This window comes from Simochromis diagramma, unplaced genomic scaffold (assembly GCF_900408965.1).
Source record: "Simochromis diagramma unplaced genomic scaffold, fSimDia1.1 OVJJ01000304.1, whole genome shotgun sequence".
In the NCBI taxonomy this organism is placed as follows: domain Eukaryota; kingdom Metazoa; phylum Chordata; class Actinopteri; order Cichliformes; family Cichlidae; genus Simochromis; species Simochromis diagramma.
In genome coordinates this window covers 17,926,597-17,945,514 of record NW_024387030.1, presented here as the reverse complement: position 1 = coordinate 17,945,514, position 18,918 = coordinate 17,926,597, and the positions used below count along the sequence as shown (strand labels likewise).

At 40.0% G+C, this 18,918-nt stretch overlaps 3 protein-coding genes across 8 annotated transcripts in view; 2 read left to right on the top strand and 1 right to left on the bottom strand.

Annotated features, from left to right (window-relative positions):
- The first annotated feature begins 814 nt into the window (after positions 1 to 814).
- ahsa1b (AHA1, activator of heat shock protein ATPase homolog 1b) lies at positions 815 to 8,205 on the top strand. Its single transcript, XM_040042528.1, has 9 exons — positions 815 to 1,060; positions 3,830 to 4,020; positions 4,416 to 4,498; positions 4,593 to 4,710; positions 5,945 to 6,036; positions 6,420 to 6,548; positions 6,665 to 6,766; positions 6,892 to 6,943; positions 7,259 to 8,205. Exons 1-9 carry the CDS (start codon positions 981 to 983, stop codon positions 7,429 to 7,431), a joined length of 1,020 nt encoding a protein of 339 aa, XP_039898462.1. The 5' UTR covers positions 815 to 980; the 3' UTR covers positions 7,432 to 8,205.
- LOC120740283 (dr1-associated corepressor) lies at positions 8,153 to 13,811 on the bottom strand. 2 transcript variants are annotated; one of them, XR_005697347.1, is made up of 6 exons: positions 12,779 to 13,810; positions 12,171 to 12,243; positions 11,665 to 11,758; positions 9,630 to 9,743; positions 9,419 to 9,519; positions 8,153 to 9,045 (listed from the first exon to the last, which is right to left on the bottom strand). XR_005697347.1 is itself a non-coding variant. In XM_040042529.1 (6 exons), exons 1-6 carry the CDS (start codon positions 12,818 to 12,820, stop codon positions 9,019 to 9,021), a joined length of 432 nt encoding a protein of 143 aa, XP_039898463.1. In that variant the 5' UTR covers positions 12,821 to 13,811; the 3' UTR covers positions 8,153 to 9,018. The 2 variants fall into 2 exon arrangements, 1 of the variants encoding a protein (XP_039898463.1); XM_040042529.1 differs by having other exon boundaries at positions 9,649 to 9,743; positions 12,779 to 13,811.
- A 3,999-nt stretch (positions 13,812 to 17,810) lies between these two features.
- The window catches only part of larp1b (La ribonucleoprotein 1B), a 28,215-nt gene continuing 27,107 nt past the window's right edge, over positions 17,811 to 18,918 (top strand). For all 5 annotated transcript variants that reach the window (XM_040041839.1, XM_040041838.1, XM_040041837.1 and 2 more), the window contains exon 1: positions 17,811 to 18,629. In XM_040041839.1, the coding sequence (XP_039897773.1) occupies positions 18,257 to 18,629 (373 nt within the window). In that variant the 5' untranslated portion in view covers positions 17,811 to 18,256. The remainder of the gene's footprint in view (positions 18,630 to 18,918) is intronic.

Here is an 18,918-nt window from a genome sequence, read left to right as displayed (position 1 = left end):
TGGCAAGCTACATTGTAGCCACAGCCACCCTGGGGCGCACTGACAGAGGCGAGGCTGCCGGACACTGGCGCCACCGGGCCCTCTGACCACCACCAGTAGGCAACGGGTGAAGTGTCTGGTGAGTGGACACCAGCCATTTCTTTTTAACTCACAGCAAAGGGAACATACCTAAATAAAAGCTCATGCTATACTCACTCAAACTCTAGGTGAGAATCTGCTGACATGGACTTAATCCCTCACGGTCTTCCACTCATTTTTATAATCACTGTCTAATATCACAGGTTTTTACTTCAAGATATGTAAAATGTTTAGGCCATGCCATCAGAAGTTTCACTAAGAGTTGTTTTCATAATTAATCAGTTATTTTGTCCAAAAATTGCCCCATAGCTGTGAAAAGTCTCCATTTTCATAAACCTGAGGGTGAGGCCTTAATTTGTCTTCCCCTTGCAAACAGCCAAGAACAGACAAAAGAAGTACATCCTTAAAATTAAAAACAAAAACAATGGAACATTTACAAATTTTGTGTGGTTGGTTTAAAAAAAAATGCTTGTAAAAGTAATTTGTATGAGTAGTTCATGTGAGCCTGGCAGAATGAAGCGTTTCTTTAGGAAAAAACAAACATTTGAAATGGAAAATAAAAACAAGGCTTTTCGAAGTTCATCTATCTGTGTATGTATTTACTTAGTTATTTGCTTACCTACTTATTTTATTTTTGTAGTTCCAGAAGTCTGCATTCCTAACGCGGAACTATTCTTCAGACTTCCGGCAAAGGGGGGGACATTTTTTTACCTCCTTCCACAACGTTCCGTTTCCAGCATTTTCTGTGCTCGGCGAGTAAACGCAGGAGCACCGCTTGAGAGCCCGCAGCAGCCAGAGGCTTCTAGAAACAGCGTGCGCATCGGTGGATAGTCACCGGCAGACACCTGCTCTCTGCTTTTAACCTTACACAGTTAAACGTTTCTTATTATTTATTCAACAAAATGGCGAAGTGGGGAGAAGGAGACCCTCGTTGGATTGTAGAGGAGAGAGCTGATGCGACTAATGTCAACAATTGGCATTGGTAAGATCTAATGAAAGGACATTGGTTTTTAGCTGTTAGCCTAATGCTAACACGACACACCGAGCTCCTGTTAGTATCAAACTGTAGTTTATATGTTTAGATTTGGATCAAGTAAGGTTAGGTCATTATTTTGTCTGTAGCCGGCCTCAAGTATTGAGGTATATAAAAGTTTGAAACAATTAGGCGAGCTAACATTGCAGGCGTTCTTAAGTTAGCTTCGCCTGTAGCTAGCCGCTGAAGCTTCAAATGCATGTGTAACGGCTTTTAACATCAGTAGCGTTAAAATGCAGCATGACTAATTGTATCTACTGCAGTATTCTGGTGTAGTAACAAGCTTTATAGTCTCTCGCATTTGGTAAGTTTACGGTTACCAATGTTTCATCGGTTACACCAGAACACGTGTGGTAGCCCCAATTACAACGTGACTGCACTTTTTATAACTGCCCTACGCAAAATAATACGAATGAATTCATAGTTTGTAAATATGGCATTTGTTCGTCTTCTGTAATGATCCCGGAGCATTTGATTACAGGCTTTTCTCTGTAGCAGCCATACTCATTACTAGCAAGGGGCGCTGTCACCAGTCAACTAGAATGTGGTTCTGAGATTTGTCACTTAAGCCGGTCTGTGCCCACCTTCCCAGCTGTGGTGACCTCCAAAAATACATTTGTATCTAGCAGAGGATTAGAAAGCTGATGTCAGAGGCCATCTGACTGGGTGATCCAATTGTGACGTCCTGAGTAGTTACCAGTAATGTACACTTTACAACTGTACACAACAACTGTACACAGTTGTTGTTGTTGTTTTTTGTTTGATCTCCCCCTTTTGTGTTATGAAGATAAAGAACCCTTCCCACTATATATTGTTTTTAACACATTCAACTAGTGCATAATGAGTGGCCATATAGGGTGAATCTGATTCAGTCATGTGAGGAGAGGTTCCAGTAGGAAAGGCATCTGGTGTAAAGCCTCTGCCAAATTAAACATGTGGAGCTTCCCGCTGTGGCAACTCCTTGTGAATAAGAGAGCAGATCCAAGTACCATGATCTTCCTCTTGTTAGTTTACAATTGATGTGACTGAGCAGGTAAATCTTGGCCAGTCTAGCCTCACATTTGCCAAACGACCAGTGTCAAACAGACATATGTTTGATGACATGTCAGTGCATCTCATGTTTGGGATTCAGAAAACAAATTTCCCAGTTGAGTATGACTGCAAACACTTTGAAAATACATTGGGAAGAAGTAGAGCTGGGCGATATGAGATTTTTTCATATCACGATATGTTTTTTTCATTTCAGACGATAACGATATCTATCACGATATAAGCCAAATAACTATATTTGTAAGATTTAAATGTGCCGTTGCTCACAAGTAAAATGTGAAATAATCAGCAGCTTGTTTTTATTTAAATATTTATTTCCCATGATAAGTTCATCCATTAAGCGGACGCGAATGGATGGATGAAGTTCAACAGGGTAGATGTACTTAAGGAACATGAGACTTTTTCAGATAAATAAAGGCAAATATTGCAAACTACACAAAAGGCAGCCGCTAAAGTGTTTAAGTTTCAAAATAGAACAAACGAAACAGACTAAATTGTCAATTCCACTTAGAAACAAAATATTAATTCTAAAAATAAATCTTAGTTTGTTTTATAGAAGAACAGACAAAACTGACTAACTTTTGTCAATATCAAATAAACTGAGAACTAAAAGGAAATTCTCAATCTCTCCTTGTTGTATAGCTTAGCTTTTCAAACAGTTTTAACAGTTACTTTAGTCTGACAAAAGCCGAATGACGAATTAGCGCTTCCAGTCAGAGACTGAGGCTACGTCCACACGTACACGGGTATTTTTGAAAACGGAGATTTTCCGTTTTCGTTTTAAAAAATAATCCCGTCCACACATAAAAGCAGAAATGAAGGAAAACGCTGCTATGAACATGCCAAAGCAGCAGGTGGCGCTAGATTCCTAACCGTGCAGAAATGTTGGCCAATCAGAAGTCTAGAAGCCTCGGTGGGAAAAAGTAAACAAAGCTGGGGCATAGAAGCAGAACCGAGTCGTATGTGTGGAGGGACAGTAACTGTGTGTATATGTAAGCATTTAAACACTGCAGAGAGTAGAATTAACAGTACTGTAGAAATTCATTTCACCGAAACAATAACGTGGCGCACAGTGTGACGCATGCACCAGTTTATTGTATTTCCAGACTTGCTTTCGGCACAATTTACAGTGCACGCTACTCTGTTTTTTGTCAGACTTGAAATAGCCGAAATACCTTCACACTAGGAACGTCTATGGTTCTTCCGTTCGACAATCTCTCCGGCATTGAAACCATCATCTGTTTTCTCTTCGGTAACCTTCGGTCACGCTCGGTTGATTTTTCTAGTCGACACACTCATTTCCTCCATTATCCGGGCGGCACGGCGGCTGGCTGCTTCCCAAACAAATACACATGTGCGGCTTGGCACTTGTGCTGTACGTAACAAGTCACGCGACGTGACGCTGCGGCTGTGATTGGTTCGGCTCTGCGCTACTTAATTTGGATTGGCTGACCTTTTTTAAGAGGACAAGAGCGGCGAGGTCTATCGCGATAGTTTAATTTCTCTATCGAGTAAAAGTTATATCGCGATACATATCGTTATCGTTCTATCGCCCAGCTCTAGGAAGAAGGCTTGTAAAGTGCACAATCCTTAGTTAAGGTGTTGGGGTTTTTTGTTCCCTGTTCGGATGTGCTCCCTTATCTTTGTGGTCTCTGCTGGACTTTGCAGGACGGAAAGAGATGCAACAAACTGGTCATCAGATAAGTTAAAATCTCTGCTTCTTGGATTGAGCGTGGAGAATGAGGAGGGAACGTGTGAAGTGACAGAAGTCAGCAAGGTGGAAGGAGAGGCCTCGATTAATAACCGCAAAGGGAAACTTATTTTCTTTTATGAGTGGAACGTGAAAGCTACTTGGACTGGTAAGTAGAAAACTAGCATTATTGTTTGTTTCATTTAAGGCAGTAGTTTGGTTTTAATTGTATCTCTGAAACTGGTCGTTTGGCTGCTAACAGTGGCAGTTACCGTCATTGCTTCCAGACTATAATTTAGCAGGCACTGAGACTTAATCAGCATTGTGCCAGCTTGTTTGCAAACATCTTGAATGCAGGGCATGATCTCTTATATGGTGAAGTTTTGCAGCTCAGCCTTAACAGGTAGATTTTTATATCTAATAGGGGGAAAAAGCTTCAGTGGCTTATAGAGAAGAGTGACTGAGCTAATATGTTGCATTTTTATTATCGTTACTAAAATAGGAGGCAGGTTTGAAGAGGCTTTGAATCTTTGCTGACATGTTTATTCTTTTTTGTTTGAACAGGAAAGTCAAAAGCAGGAGTCGAGTATAAAGGAACAATTGAAGTTCCAAACCTGTCTGATGAAAATGACATGGAGGATCTTGATGTAAGTTTCACCAAAGCACATGTGCACACTGATTCAGGCTGGCTGGAAGGTGGAGGAAGAGTTTACAGAGTTTACTTTCCTGTGTCGTGTCCAGATTTCTGTATCGTTGAACAAAGATGAACCCGACACGCTGCTGATGAACCTGATGAAAACGAAAGGAGTGGATAAATTCCGCGACGCATTGCAGAGCTACGTTGGGTTCTTAAAAACAGGTGAGCTAACGAACAGCAAATTTCTCCCAGAGCCTAATTGCTGAACACATTGAGATTATGCGTGATTGTAAATCATTAAACTCTTTTTGGGTAGAATTTGCGTTAAGAGTTTGCCAGATTCAGTTTAGGTTAAAGAAAAGGGTCAAATGCTTACCGTATTTTCCGGACTACAAAGCGCACCTGAATATTAGCCGCACAAGCTAAAATCAGGGGAAAATCCTGTTTTGTACATACATTAGCCGCACCTGACTTAAAGCCGCAGGTGTTTCAATGTTGACTTATCATGTCAGAGAATATGCACAAAGGGAATTGTCAGGAAAGAGACGGCTGTTTGGAGACACACCCCTTTTATTAATATTTTGAAAAACAAGTTATGGGTACATATTTGCATAACTTTTTAGGTATATGTACAAGTACCGGTAATTACAAGTACGAAACATGTACTGTGCTTCATAAACGAGTAACAAATGTAGTACATAACAATAACCTACAGCACACCAGAAAAATAGATTCAGCCTACGTTTTAGGCTCAGGTGCAGCGACACGGCTTTAACAAGAAGAAAAGTCAGTCATTCACCACCATCTTTCTCTTCTTCCTGCGCACTAAAACCACCAAAGTCCTCTTCTCCAGTGTCGGATACGAACAGGCTCAGGATGACTTCGTCATCCACTCTCAGCTTCTTTCCTTCGTTGTCACTTTCAAAACCAAACAAATCCTCGTTGTCAGTGTCAGAGTCGAACACCCTCAGAAGGGCCGTGGCGGTGTCCTCCTCTCCATCATGCAGCAGTCCAGCCCTTCGAAATCCGTTGGTGATCATGGATGTTTTCACACTTTTCCACGCTGTCAGAATCCACTGGTGGATGGTTGCTTTTCGCAAGTTTATCGCCGCTCGTCATCCACGCCTCGCGTAGCACTACTTTGAAGTTTGTTTTTCGTGCTACTTCGTACGGCACTACGTTGCCTGCGGATGGACATGTGACCAACATACCACTCTTGAACCCCGATACTGTGTGTCTGATCACATGCCCTTCCGCCAGGCAACGTAGTGCCGTACAAGAGCGGAACAAACAAAACAAATCGTCTTACGATATCACAAAAATCATGGACAATCCATAGAAAAGCCGCACCTGACTAAAAGCCGCAGGGTTCAAAGCTTGTGCAAAAAGTAGCGGCTTATAGCCCGAAAATTGCGGTATATTTATACAAATTCTTCTTTCTTTTTTTTAATTGCAGAATTCACACAGGGGATGATCCTACCCACAGCCAATGGTGTGGCCAAACCACAGTCCACATCACAGTCCAAAGCTAAGCTGGATAAAACTGAGGTTGGTGCACATCAATCACATAGTAAAGATTTTGGACTTTGACACTCACTTTGTCCCCATTTTATTTACTCTGATACCCGAAGCAGTGTTAAGCCTGCTTTCTGTGGTTAAATTCCCACCATTCAGTTGTTGTTCATGTCAGATTACGTGGAAGGTTTAAAGCAGTTTCTAGTTACTAGAGGTGGGAATCACCATACATTGTAACAAAATATCGATTTCTGCTGTCCCTGTATCGATACATTATTAGCAAACAAAATATCACGTCAAAAAGTTACGTCAAAAATTATGACGTTTCTGCAGAAGTCTAAACCAGGCTTTAGTTATGGCACATAAACTGATAAACTGATCCGTGCTCACCAGACTTCTATGCTTGTGTGGAACAGATTTCCTCCTCTGCCAGCACAGCCACTCCCGTCAACACCGGCGTCAAGATCCCCACCTGTAAATTTACACTGAAAGAAACGTTTCTCACCTCACCAGCTGAACTCTACAGGGTCTTTCTGAACAAAGAGGTGAGCCTCAGCTGTGTGTTTGATTGGAAACCCAGGCTGTGGTTGTGTCTTGTTAAGTCTTTCAGTAAAAATGGACTTTGCTTCTTTTGATTTTGGGGCTTCTTGTCAATAAACAGATGGTTCAGGCGTTCACGCGCGGTTCAGCCACAGTGGATGGAGAGAAGGGCGGAAAGTTTCGTCTGCTAGATGGAAATATTCTGGGCGAGTTCACAGAGCTGGTGAGTCTGATCTATGACATTTAAAAATAAGCATTTGTGTATATGAATCATTTACTTGACTGTACTGCACCACATTAACGTCACTTTACCTGAGTAAATTCTAACACAAGTCCTCTTGCTTTCAGGTTCCAGATGAGAAAATAGTTATGAAGTGGCGGTATAACACCTGGCCCTGTGGTAGGTTTCTTTCTATTTTTCAGTATGTGGGAACAGTGCTTACTATCATACAACAAATTGGACCATTTAAATTCAAATTTGAAAAAAATGTACTAGTATAGATTAATTCAAACACATAAACTGTGAAATAATAATTGCACAGCAGTGGTTTGTGTTATGGCTCAATAAAAAGGTCAGCTTTTCATTCACCTACTATAATTTTATCCTCATCTGTAGCTCACTTCAGGGTCAAAAATTATCTCCTCGGATCGCTCTTCCTTTTATGCTATCGTGCTTTTATAGTTAAAAGTATGGATTTATTTTTTTTTGCCACAGAGCACTACGCCACGATCACAATGACGTTCTTGGACCGGAGCAGCGAGACAGAGCTGAAGGTGGAGTATCGAGGCGTCCCAAACAGCCAGGAGGAGCAGACGAAAGAGGGCTGGAAGAGATACTACTTCGAATCTATTAAACAGACATTTGGCTACGGAGCACGGCTCTTCTGAAAACTGTGTACTGTAGTGCTGTTTTGTTTTGGTTTTCTTTCCTGTTTTGGATTTTTAATCTTTTGTCCTTCGATCTCTGGCACATCCGACTGTAAACTCAGAGCACGACTTAACAGAAGAGACAGCATAAGTGAGGCCAATCCATCACCTCTCTGTGTGTAAATGTTTTCTTTTCTGAGCATATTTAAAATCAATCTTTGTTTTTGTTCCCCCTCCTTCAGTATTTGGATCAGTTGTTCAAAGGAGAATGAATGGACCGTGCCTTTGGGACTCGGGATAAATAATGGATTGAATAAAACAAAGGGATCTATCGCACCACTACTTCAAATTGGCCTCCACGTCTATAAATATGTAATTATTGCAGGAGATAAACAGAAATGTTTTCTTTTATTTGAAAAACAATGTTTAAAAAATGAATGTTTATTTTTTACTTGTATTGCTCATTTTGAGTCATTGTAGTGAAGATGCATGTTTTCATTTCAAACTGCCCCCCATGTGGAAGAATGACGTCCGATCACCTGCAGCGGAGCAGGACTGTACTCCAGCTTGTTCCTCTGAGACTAGATTTGATGCTCATTACAAGTGTAGCGTCTGTCAGCGTGGATCAGCAGGAGGAACATTAGCGAACCTCATCAGTGCTGGGACATGGAAACCGTCTCACCTCCTCATGCAGGTCACTGCGTAGCAACTGAAGAGAGATGTTTTTGCTTTATTTGGTTTCAAAATGTTTAAAAAAAAAAAAAAAAAATCCAGTAAAAATAACCTTTCAGAACAGAGTGCATCTATTTATTCCTCATTTCACGCCATCACAGTGTAAAAAGGTTAGTTTACTGGAATAAACCAATCCCTATATGCTTGCGACTTGTTTTTATTCAACTTCTTTACATTCGAACTATCTGGAGATTCCAATTATTTATTTACATAAGTTATTTATTTTCATATATGCAAAAATCTTTAAAACTTTTAATTTACAAGTGCTCTAAAAATAGACACCACAAAGGCCACTATTTCTTAAAATAAGCACTTAGTTTGGTTTTAAAGATTGCTGCACATCCTACCGGAAAACAAAAACAAGCAAAAAATAAAGTAATACACGGTGAAAGCATCTAATTCGTATCAAAGAATATACATCTTCAAAATACAGTAAAAAAAAAAAAAAAAAAAAGAGCTGCACACTGTCTAAAAGTGTTCCAGAATAATCTCAAAACTCAATATTGTAATCTAAATAGCATCATTATTCAAGCATGTACTGCTCTACAAACACAATTTCCTAATCAGCAAGAAGAAGGAAAAAAAATCTACAACTCAGTGCAAACTTCCACAAAAGATTCAAGTGATCCTAAAATATATCTGCTCCAAACAAAGATCCCTTATCCTCCCAAGAAAAGGAACTCTTTATTTACCCAAAAGCTGGACTTGAGCTAACGAAACAACTTGTACGTAGACGTCAGCTGAAGTATTGTGATTACTTAGCCTCACTTATTTGTGACCAAGATCCAGGACAGCAGAGACAAAAGACAAATGTAAGGAGACATAATGAAATGAGGCGCTGCTGTGACTCCACAGCGGCTTCCGCTGGTTGCACAGTCATAAGCAGATGTAGAGCTCCGACTCCTGGAAGGAGGAGAGGAAATGATTGACTAACTGAAACAAGAAGGGGTATTAACATGTCCGCAAAGTTCATAAGCTCTTAGTAACCAAGGTAACTGATAAGAATTTGTTCTCCGTCTTCACCCTTTCACCCACGGATCACCACAACCGTTCTCTAGACAAGACAAACACTGCTGAGGTAAGAAGTACTCTACACTTTTTCAGAGTAAAATTATCACTATGGCCTCAAGGGGGCGCTGCTGCAGCTTTTAGCATGCAACACAAAAGTGTCCACTACTGCCTGAGTGTCAGAAACACAAGTACACACATTCTGAGAGCTGATTGGTTCGGTTTGCATGTTAGTTGGAGTAAGATTTTGTTTTTAGTTACTACGTACGCTGGCATTCGAGTCGTTGTCAAGTGAGTCGAGGCTACCTTGCGGAGCCATTTCCTCCACTTCAGGTGGTTTTTTTAACAGAAACTTCATGCTGTTTGTTCCTTGAAACAAAGAAAAGGTCAATTATCATAAGAATTTAATAATGTTGAGGGCATTTGGAGGCTTTTTAAGAAGGAATTAGTTACATTGACATTAAAGGTACACTCTCTACCTGTATAAAGGCCACATACTCATGCTTCTGTTGTCCTTCTGGCTTGTAGGCGTGGTTTGTGCTACCAAGTCTTTGAGAAAATGGAAGAGCTTTTCTGACTCTATGCATTGCTTCCTATAAAAGCACAAAATGTAATACATTATATGCCAACTTTTCATATACATGCATCTAAACGACATGCTAAAGAGAAAAAAAGCAAACAAACTGACAGTATATTGATTTAATTTTTTTTTTTTTGTTAAATATTCAATTTATTTTATTGGGGATAACTAATGTTAACAGCCTAGGAACTGTTTTAAAAACAACAGCATACAGTATTCTTGATTCTTGAGCCACCGCTGGTTCTTTATATTAAAAAAAACAGACTTTCTTATAATTTCTTATAAAATGGTCCAGAACAATAACTCCCCAAGCTTTCTGAAGGTCTTTCAAAGTTTTTCTTCAAACATTGGCCTCTTTTTCACTAACTTTCAGTCCAGTCCTTGTACCTGAATATTTTTATAGGAATGGTTTTTGTTTATGCTACTTAACATTGACCTATGAACCTTAAAAGGCCACCTAACTAAAGTAAGACGACCCATTTTTGTCTCATCCTTAACAAATAGGGTGGTGGGGGTGGGGGTCATTAAAGACCTGGCACAGGACCTAAAAGATGCATGTGAACCTTCAGCTGATCCATCTCTGTTTTGCTCAAGCCTCATCAGAAATGATCTCAGTGGAATGGTGGCTGTCAAGAAGCCATTAGTAAGGAAGGGAAACAGAGGAAAAAGGCTGAGGTATGCCAAAATATACAAAAACGCGACTGAAAATCTGGCAACAATGGCAAAGTGACACAACATTTGAAATTTTTGGTTCAAATTGTTGTCAAGCAGTATGGAAGAGTTCAGGAGAAAGGCACAACATGTCTGTTTGCAGCCATCTGTAAAACATGGTAGAGGTTCTGCCAAGTTTGAAAAGCAATGCCCGCATCACTGGCTGCAGGATCATGTGATCCCCAGCATCACTGGCTACCAACACGTGAAGCTACCATCAGATTTTGATCCACCATGCAAAAACAAAGTATCTAATTGGCAGAATTTCATTTGTCAGCATGACCATACACACTTCCAATGCAGTAAAAGCATACCTGGACAGAAAAACACACAGTGGGACAATATCAGTCATGGATTGGCCTCCCAAGACTCTGGACCTCAAAATCAGTGAAGCAATCTTGGATTGTCATCACAGAGATCACAACAAAAGGCAGCCAACATCGAAAGAAGAGCTTTGAATGTCCTTCAAAAATCCTGGAGAACTATTCCCACTTAATGAAATGACAGAGATTTCAGGCTGTGTTGAAGAATGAAGGTCCTCGTACCAAATATCGATTTTCACGGTTGTTAAAAATGTACAAACTCTATGTTTTATAAGTATTTCGGTGCATGTTTCAATAAATCGCTGCATCTGTTTTCCATTTTCCTAGCAAAGTATAAAGAAGTAAGAGGTGGATCAAGATTGTTGCACAGTACTGTAACCTGTTCAGTCATTTTTTTAGTTGAAATTTGTGAGGAACCTCGTGCATAGTAAGTCTGAATGAATGCTGTCATATTCAGTCAGATATGAACAAGATTATAATTGCACGTATGTCTTCTTCATCTTCACAAAAGACAGTTTGCACGCCTGCAGCAGTCGAAGGTGCGCATAGATCTCGTGAAAATATCTGCCTCACTTACACTCATAATATTTCTCTTCCAGTGTGAAGACCTAAAGCACTGCTTTCAGAGATGAGGACAGAAAGTGAAACAGGTCATGTGAACCAGACTCACTGACAATAGGAGCTGGCTTTAGTTTATTGCTTCCAGCTGTTTTTGGAAGTCTTTCATCTAAATGTTCTTCTGTTAGCATAGAGTGTTGCATGCATTTATGCACAGGGCACAACACTGGTGATTTCATTAATTACGTCTACATATACCATCATTTTAGCATCATGGATGGATTAGTCTTGATTAATTCATAATCTCATATACTTGAGCTCAAATAACAAAGTCTTACTTACATGTGAGCCACAGACACAACAGCGCTGAGCTTGGACTCTGTAATCACGCAGGTTTTGATCAGCAGAGACTTCAGGAATATCTCTAAGGCCCGAGCTTATTGATGCAGTATGGGATTTCACAGCTCTACAACACTTTCAGCATGTATTTACATACTTGCTTTACATAATACAGTTACCATTTAACACTAGCTAACATCAAATATCCACACCATCACAGCAGAAAACAGTTCCTATCACCTGGAGGGATGAATCTTAGTGCAATAAACGGAACAATTTATTGTTGAGCCATTGTGTGTATTCGCTTTAATCAGCCTAAATTAATGTTTAATTCAGCCTACCCAATATCCAATACCTAAAACAACAAGATTCATTAGGACAGTTTATTTATTTTGCTAAGCGATTGGCACTTGAACGCAACTGACTTTAACTCCCAGCAAGTGCCTCAGGAGAAGCTGGAAGAAGATGCTGCTTCGGCAAAGCGCTGAGCTTTGACTCATAAAGGATACATATGATTACAGGAACTGCCATCGCCATCCGGCCCACCTCAGCGTCCTTCTGCATGATTTTTTTGATGCGCCTCTGGCAACAATATCAAAGAGTTTACAGCTGTTCAAGCAATTGGAAGTTACGGTGCATTGAGGAGCACTGAGTAAACTGCATGTAACTGATGAAATAACTGTTAATAGCAGCTGAAGGTGTTTTTTTTAATGGTTCATATGTGAAAAACAATGTGTGACATGTATGTACCAACTATTTATACTACAAAATAGGCCTACATACATTTCATTAAAAAGGAAAACAAGTTTCCCAACCACAACATAAAAAAATGGAAGGAACAGAAAGCACAAAGTCCTGCAAACTCGTATTCATTGAAAAAACATCGAAACACCTTCTATAATGGTACCGTTTTTTGTTGTTGTTTTTTTAACGAGTAAGTAATTTAGCCTAGTAGAGCTAAAGCATTTTTATTAACATATCTCCTAGTTTGCTAGGCTAGCTCGCTAATAAACATGATTTCCAGCAGTCTTTGAATGCAACAGTTGTCACACGACTACAGTTACCCGTTAGCTCGTTTGGCAGCTTTAATTTTCCACATTATTCCACATTTACTCACAGCAGGGAAGCGTACGTTATATCTTCTCTTCTGTCCGGACATTTTCGTCGCTTTAATCCGCGCCGCTCGAACACAGTTTTCATATTTTTACCGCAAATCGCTGCTTCGTCCATATGTTTACCTTCAGCAGGAAGAACCCCGCAAAAAAATGCCCCAGAAAAGAAAAAACACACACCTGAGGTCAACCTGTCCTGACCCCGACAATGACGTCATCACACTGGCGCGTTAACAAATATGCTAAAAATGGTTTTAAAAAAATTCAAAACGTTAACTATTTAGGACTTTAAATACCATTGATGTCAGTTCAAATGTATTTATATAGTACCAGTTCACAACAACATTCTCAGCAAGACGCTTTACGTTGTCAGGTAAAGACCTTACAATATTAGAAACAAAGTCCAATAATCAGATGGCCCCCTATGAGCAAGCTCTTGGCGACAGTGGGAAGGAAAAACTCATTTTTAAAAGCACAAAACCTCCAGCAGAACCAGGTTTAGGGGTTGGGGTGATTGGAAAGAGATAAGAACAGCGTGAGACAGGACAAAACACACACATGGGAGAAAAAGCCCGAGTTTAATCATCGCTAATGATCAAATTCAATCGAGTTGGATAAACACTTGGAGAGGGAAGAAAGACAAATAAAGTAGAAACACTCAATCCATGGGATATGGGAAGGCCTCAGCAGCCTAGGCCTATTCCAGTATAATCAAGAGATGGTTCAGGGTCACCTTATCCAACACTAATTATAATCTTTATCAAAAACCAAAATTTTAAGCCTAACCTTAAAAGTAGAGAGGGTGTCCAAAAAGTCCAAACTGGAAGCTGGTTCAACAGAAGAGGGCCTGAAAGCTGCCTCTGTCAGGATAATGGGACAAATGTATAATGGGACAAATGACGCCTAAAGGACATATCCTGTCAGCAATAACTCCAACATTCCTCACAATGTTACTGTTACTTAACATAGCCATTATTTGATTTATATTGGAATTCATCTATTTATTCATTAATATTACCTACAGCTAACATGACAAATTAAAAAATAAAAGCATGTCCTGTAGGCTGCTTTTCAGATTTTGCAGCATTTAGGCCATATATAGGGCCCTCCCCTGCACCACTATGTGCGATTAAGAAAATGAGTGGATGTATGAATTTTGCATTTACTATATTACTGCATGAAAACATCCACATTAATCATGTTAAGTACACAAATAAAGAAATACATATTATTAAATAAGAAGATTTCAAGTTTTTCTGTTGTGGCCACAGGATATTTTTAACACTGAAAGTCCTCTTACATAAGTTCACATTTTAAAGCTGGCCATTTTGCTTTTTTAATACTTCACACAGTTTTTGTTTGCATTCACGCACCATCTGCTGGACTGAAGACCACCCGGAAAACACGGATGTTTTCATTTGCTTGCGGTGACATATTGATCTTCAGCAGAGTATCACTCTGCCTGGACCACTCTGGCTTCACTAATGACTGCAAAGGTTAATCAGATAAGGTTAATCAGTACTCACTGAAAAAGATTATGTAAGACTAATAAAGCATCGACACCAGCAGGACAACTGTTATCTTTACTTTATGCATGCATGTTCTTTTTTTAAACATATTTGTGCCAACTGGTGGTAATTGGTGCATTTTTCATTAACACTTCTAGTCTCAACTAGTTTAGATTTTAACCATTTATAACCTGGGACATTTTTTTTCATGTAGCACCTTTATGGAAAAGGAGAAAAATATAACCAGCCATTATTTCAATTCAAATATATCAACAGGATTTTGGAATAAAAGCATCTTTCTGCTTCTAAGCATTTTATTTGTAGTACTTTTCTTACATACAATTTTAGATCATAAAATATAAAGGTTAAGTAAGGGATGTCAAACTCATTTTAGATCGTGGGCCACACACAGTACAGTCAGCCCACTTTGAGTTTGAACGACTGAAACTCACCTTTCTGACAATGTAAAGAAGTTTAAATGCACGTTTAATCCCTGACATAGATTATATAAGAAAAAGTGCAATTTCAGCTGTAAATCTAAGTGCTATCGAAATGACAAAGAAATGCTGCTGAAGTAAATGAAAGAAATTACACAACTCTTTTGCAAAATTACAGAAACTTCATGGTAGCTCATTGCCCAGAAAGATTTTTTTAATGTAAACTCATTGTAAATAAGAAAAAAGAAAAGAAAAAAGAATTGTAGGTATTGAAAAAACAGGAATGTTGTTTATTTATTACTTTGGTATATTATGAATTGCCATGTGTGAGATCTTTATCAGAGAAAAAGTTGTAAAAGGTATGAAAATACAGTTAAAAGTCCAAAGTTTATGCCCTCCTTTACAGTTTTTGACTCTATCCAATGGGCCAGATTCCTGAGCCAATTCTGGCCCTCGGGCCTTATGTTTCACACCCCTGGTTTAGGCCGTCTGCAGTCAAACAAATAAATCCAATTTTCTGCTGATGTGACTGCCTCGCCATTAATGAGTGAACTAAAAAAAAACTTAAAATAATATTCACTGCATCTTGATGCATTCTCGATCATCCAGGTAAGTAAATCTCCAAAAGCTGATTCTGTTCATCTGGACGTAGCGTGCAGATAACGCTACGTCCAGATGAACAGAATCAACTTTTGGAGAATATTCACTGCATTCTTATAAAATAACATTGCCCCTCAGCCCATAAAATGCCCTGCAACCTGGCATGTTGCAGACCTGGGATTGATTTTCTGCTGAGATGTGCAGATAAATATCTCAACCCTAATTCAGGAAGTGTGGCCTAACAACATTAAAATCAGTTACACTGCCTGATAAAGGTGCATGCCATTGAATATTTATGTGTGGTGGTTGCGGGGAGAGCAAACAAAACAGCCTCCAGTGTGTTTGAGGGTTGAACTTAAGAATCTTGCAGGTGGGGATCTGAGTTTTTGTTTCCCCTCAAGGAATCAACTTGAGTCTTTCCACAGAGAGGAATTTACAGCCACTGTAACTGTAACACTGACTATACAAGAGAGGGAAAAGAAGAGAAATAAACCCAGCCCTGCCAGGACCATGACAAATAGTAATATCTGGCATATTTAGCCAGCTTAGAGTGCTGAGTTCATTATACATTCATAGCACATCATAACAGAATGGAAAAAGTAGTGTTATGTAACGCCACCTGGTGGACAGCTTTTGTGTAGAATAAAGACTCAACAGAGGGATTGGAATCCCACAACTCTGAGTTTTGTTCACTTGAAAAGTTGTAGTACTCGAGACACAAACGAGAGAAATTTAAAAAAAAAAAGCCTTCTGTGTTGGTTTGCAGGACCCTGACACGTGGAGCTCAGTCAGTGCATCTTGGAGCATCAGGCCAGTCTACCCGGCCCATTCAGAGGTGGCTATCTTAGTCCTTTCACATTTCTCAGATTGCCCATACTGGATTCCTCTCCTTGACTCCTATCCTTAACCCCCTTTGTACTTCCCACCAGTGATGCAGGCAGAGGAGAGAGGAGTGGAGTCAGCAGGCCTTTGACAAAATAAGAGCACCTCTCTTCAACGCTTCATTTTAAAGCAATTTCAGTTAAATATGATCTTTGGCTCAACTGCATTATAGCTTATTGTCGTTGTTTTTTATTTTATTAGCCCAACTACATCTGCATTTTATGATGTAGCAATGTTAATAGGGTGTTATATTTTCTGGGCAACTTTCAATTCAATTCACAGCACAGTGCAATTAGAAAAGACATGACACTTTTTATTAATGCACACAGAAACAGTGAAGGGCAGACAGATTGGTCATGCTACATAATTGAAACAACATCTGTGTGCTACACTTCGTTCATACACTGAAGGTGAAAACGCTTCTGAAGAGAGTGCATTCATACGTCCTGTGTTACAGCTCCTCCTGCATCGTCTTTTTCCTCTTTCCAGGTGATGAGTATGCAAAAATCAGGAAATGTGAACGCAAGGCCTTAAGTTTTGCTCACTTTCAATCCACCAAGATCTGTGTTAGCAGTTCAGTTGGTTTCCCCACCACACTGATGTAGTAATGCATAGTAAAGCAGCCCCAACCAAAGATTATGTGTTTGCAGAAGAGCATCTCTGAATGTACAACATGTAAAACCTTGAAGCAGATGGCCTACAGCAGCAGCAGAAGACCACACCAGAAACCACTCCTGTCACACAAGAACAAGTTTTGACTTCTGCTGCAATATTCACATGGTAGGCTCAGAAATTAGGCATTTACAGCATTTCATCCTGCAGCTGTGGTTCTGACTGATGGTGATATGGTGGTGTGTGCATTTTTGGGCTCCTTAGTACCAACTGGACATTGCTTAAGTGCCACAGCCCAAGTTTTGCTGCTGAGCATTTCCGTCCCTTTATGACCACAGTGTCTCATCTTCTGATGCCTGCTTCCAGCATGTTAATATGCCATATCACAAAGCCCAGATGATTTCAAAGGGGTTTCTTGATCATGACAATGAGTTTACTGTAATCAAATGGCCTCCACAGTCACCTGATCAATAGAAAACAATCACCCAAACTTTATTTATGAAGCACATTTCATACAAGTTGGAACATGGACAGGAAGTTTAATGCCCACCGAGCTACAGAAACGATCCAATAATTAAAAATTTATGAGTTGTTGTAAAATGATTGGCAAAAAATAAAGACACCAAATCACTCAAAATAAAGAGATTGAACAAAACCTGCTATACAGTTTATGTCAGAACAGTAAAGTACGGGAATGCCGGTGAGCGAAAGAAAGAAATTATACAGTTTTCCTAAAGATATAATACCTACTTTCATTTTACCTTCATGTTCTTTTTGATAAATATTTGAACAAGTGTGTCAAGTGTAGATTCTTTTCACTGAAAAAAAACAACTAAATCCATCACTGCTATTTTGTGACATAGTTGCCCTTGATGGTTTGATTTAATAGATCAAACCAACAACATTTCACATTTATTCCATATTATATAGTTTTTAAAGTGACATAAATTAATGATAAAAAATTTGCTGCATTACCAGTACGTAGCCGCTGGGGGCACCAGAGTCACTGTTTACAGCGTAGCTCCACGAGCTCCTGGCTGGTAGCGTGGAGTTGGAACCAGAGAGGAGGTCGCTGTAGTAGTTTTGTTTTAAAGAAAAAGTTACAGAAACTCGTTGGAGACAGAATAGAGTGTGAGTGGTTTACATGGTGACAAACTACAAACTCAGAGGTAATTATTTGTTCATACGAAACAGTCAATTAGAGTGAAAAACAACAACGTTTAGTTCGGGCTCGCTGACTTCTGCATGGTCGCTAGCTAGCTAGGACTTAGCTCCAAGAGCTACTTGGCTAGCTGGCTAGCGAGGTCCAGCCCAGAAGTTGTTTACTTCAACTTGTGGATGTGGTCACCCCTTGAGCTTTTCACGACTTTTCTTGGGGATAAGAGAGCAAGGACTAACAATTCACACTGGATTTAACACTGTGCGCTGTTAGGAAACTAGCAGGATGTCCACAGAGGTTGAGTGTGCTCAGGTTGACTCGGGTTTGACAGCGGCCAACCCGAGCGGAGTGGTGGAGAAGAACCAAAACACGTCCCAGGATGCTCACTTGGACAAAGGACAAGATCAGGGGCAGAAAGTCTTAGAAAAACAACTAGCGGACAGCCACGACTCCGGGGCTCCCAAGAGCCCAGCGGATATAGAAAAGGAAAGCAAAGAAAACTGTAAAGAAAACGACCAAAGTAGTAACGCTGACTCGGCTGTTGAGACGGTGAAGAAGAAAGTTGTTGAAGCGCCTCCGCCGAAAGTCAACCCGTGGACTAAAAGGACCACGGGCAGAGTGCCGGTCAGCAGCACCAACTCTAGCTCTCAAGACAAAGGTGAGACGGATTTGGAAAAAAATCATGTATTAAGACAGATTCAACATTGCAATATGGTAACAGCTGGCCACACAGCTCCCTCTGCAGCCGCAGCTATTAAACACGTTTTTTGCTTTGCAGCATTTTAGCAGCTTCACTGCAGAGAAATCAACATTAATCTTTGCTGCACATCCCTGACATATCTCATTTAGGCTCATTTAGAGTTGAATGGAGTGCATAACTTAAATGTCAGAGCGGTCGAGAGATGTTGATGGGAGCATACTGCCCCATCCCCCTCTGTGCTCGGATT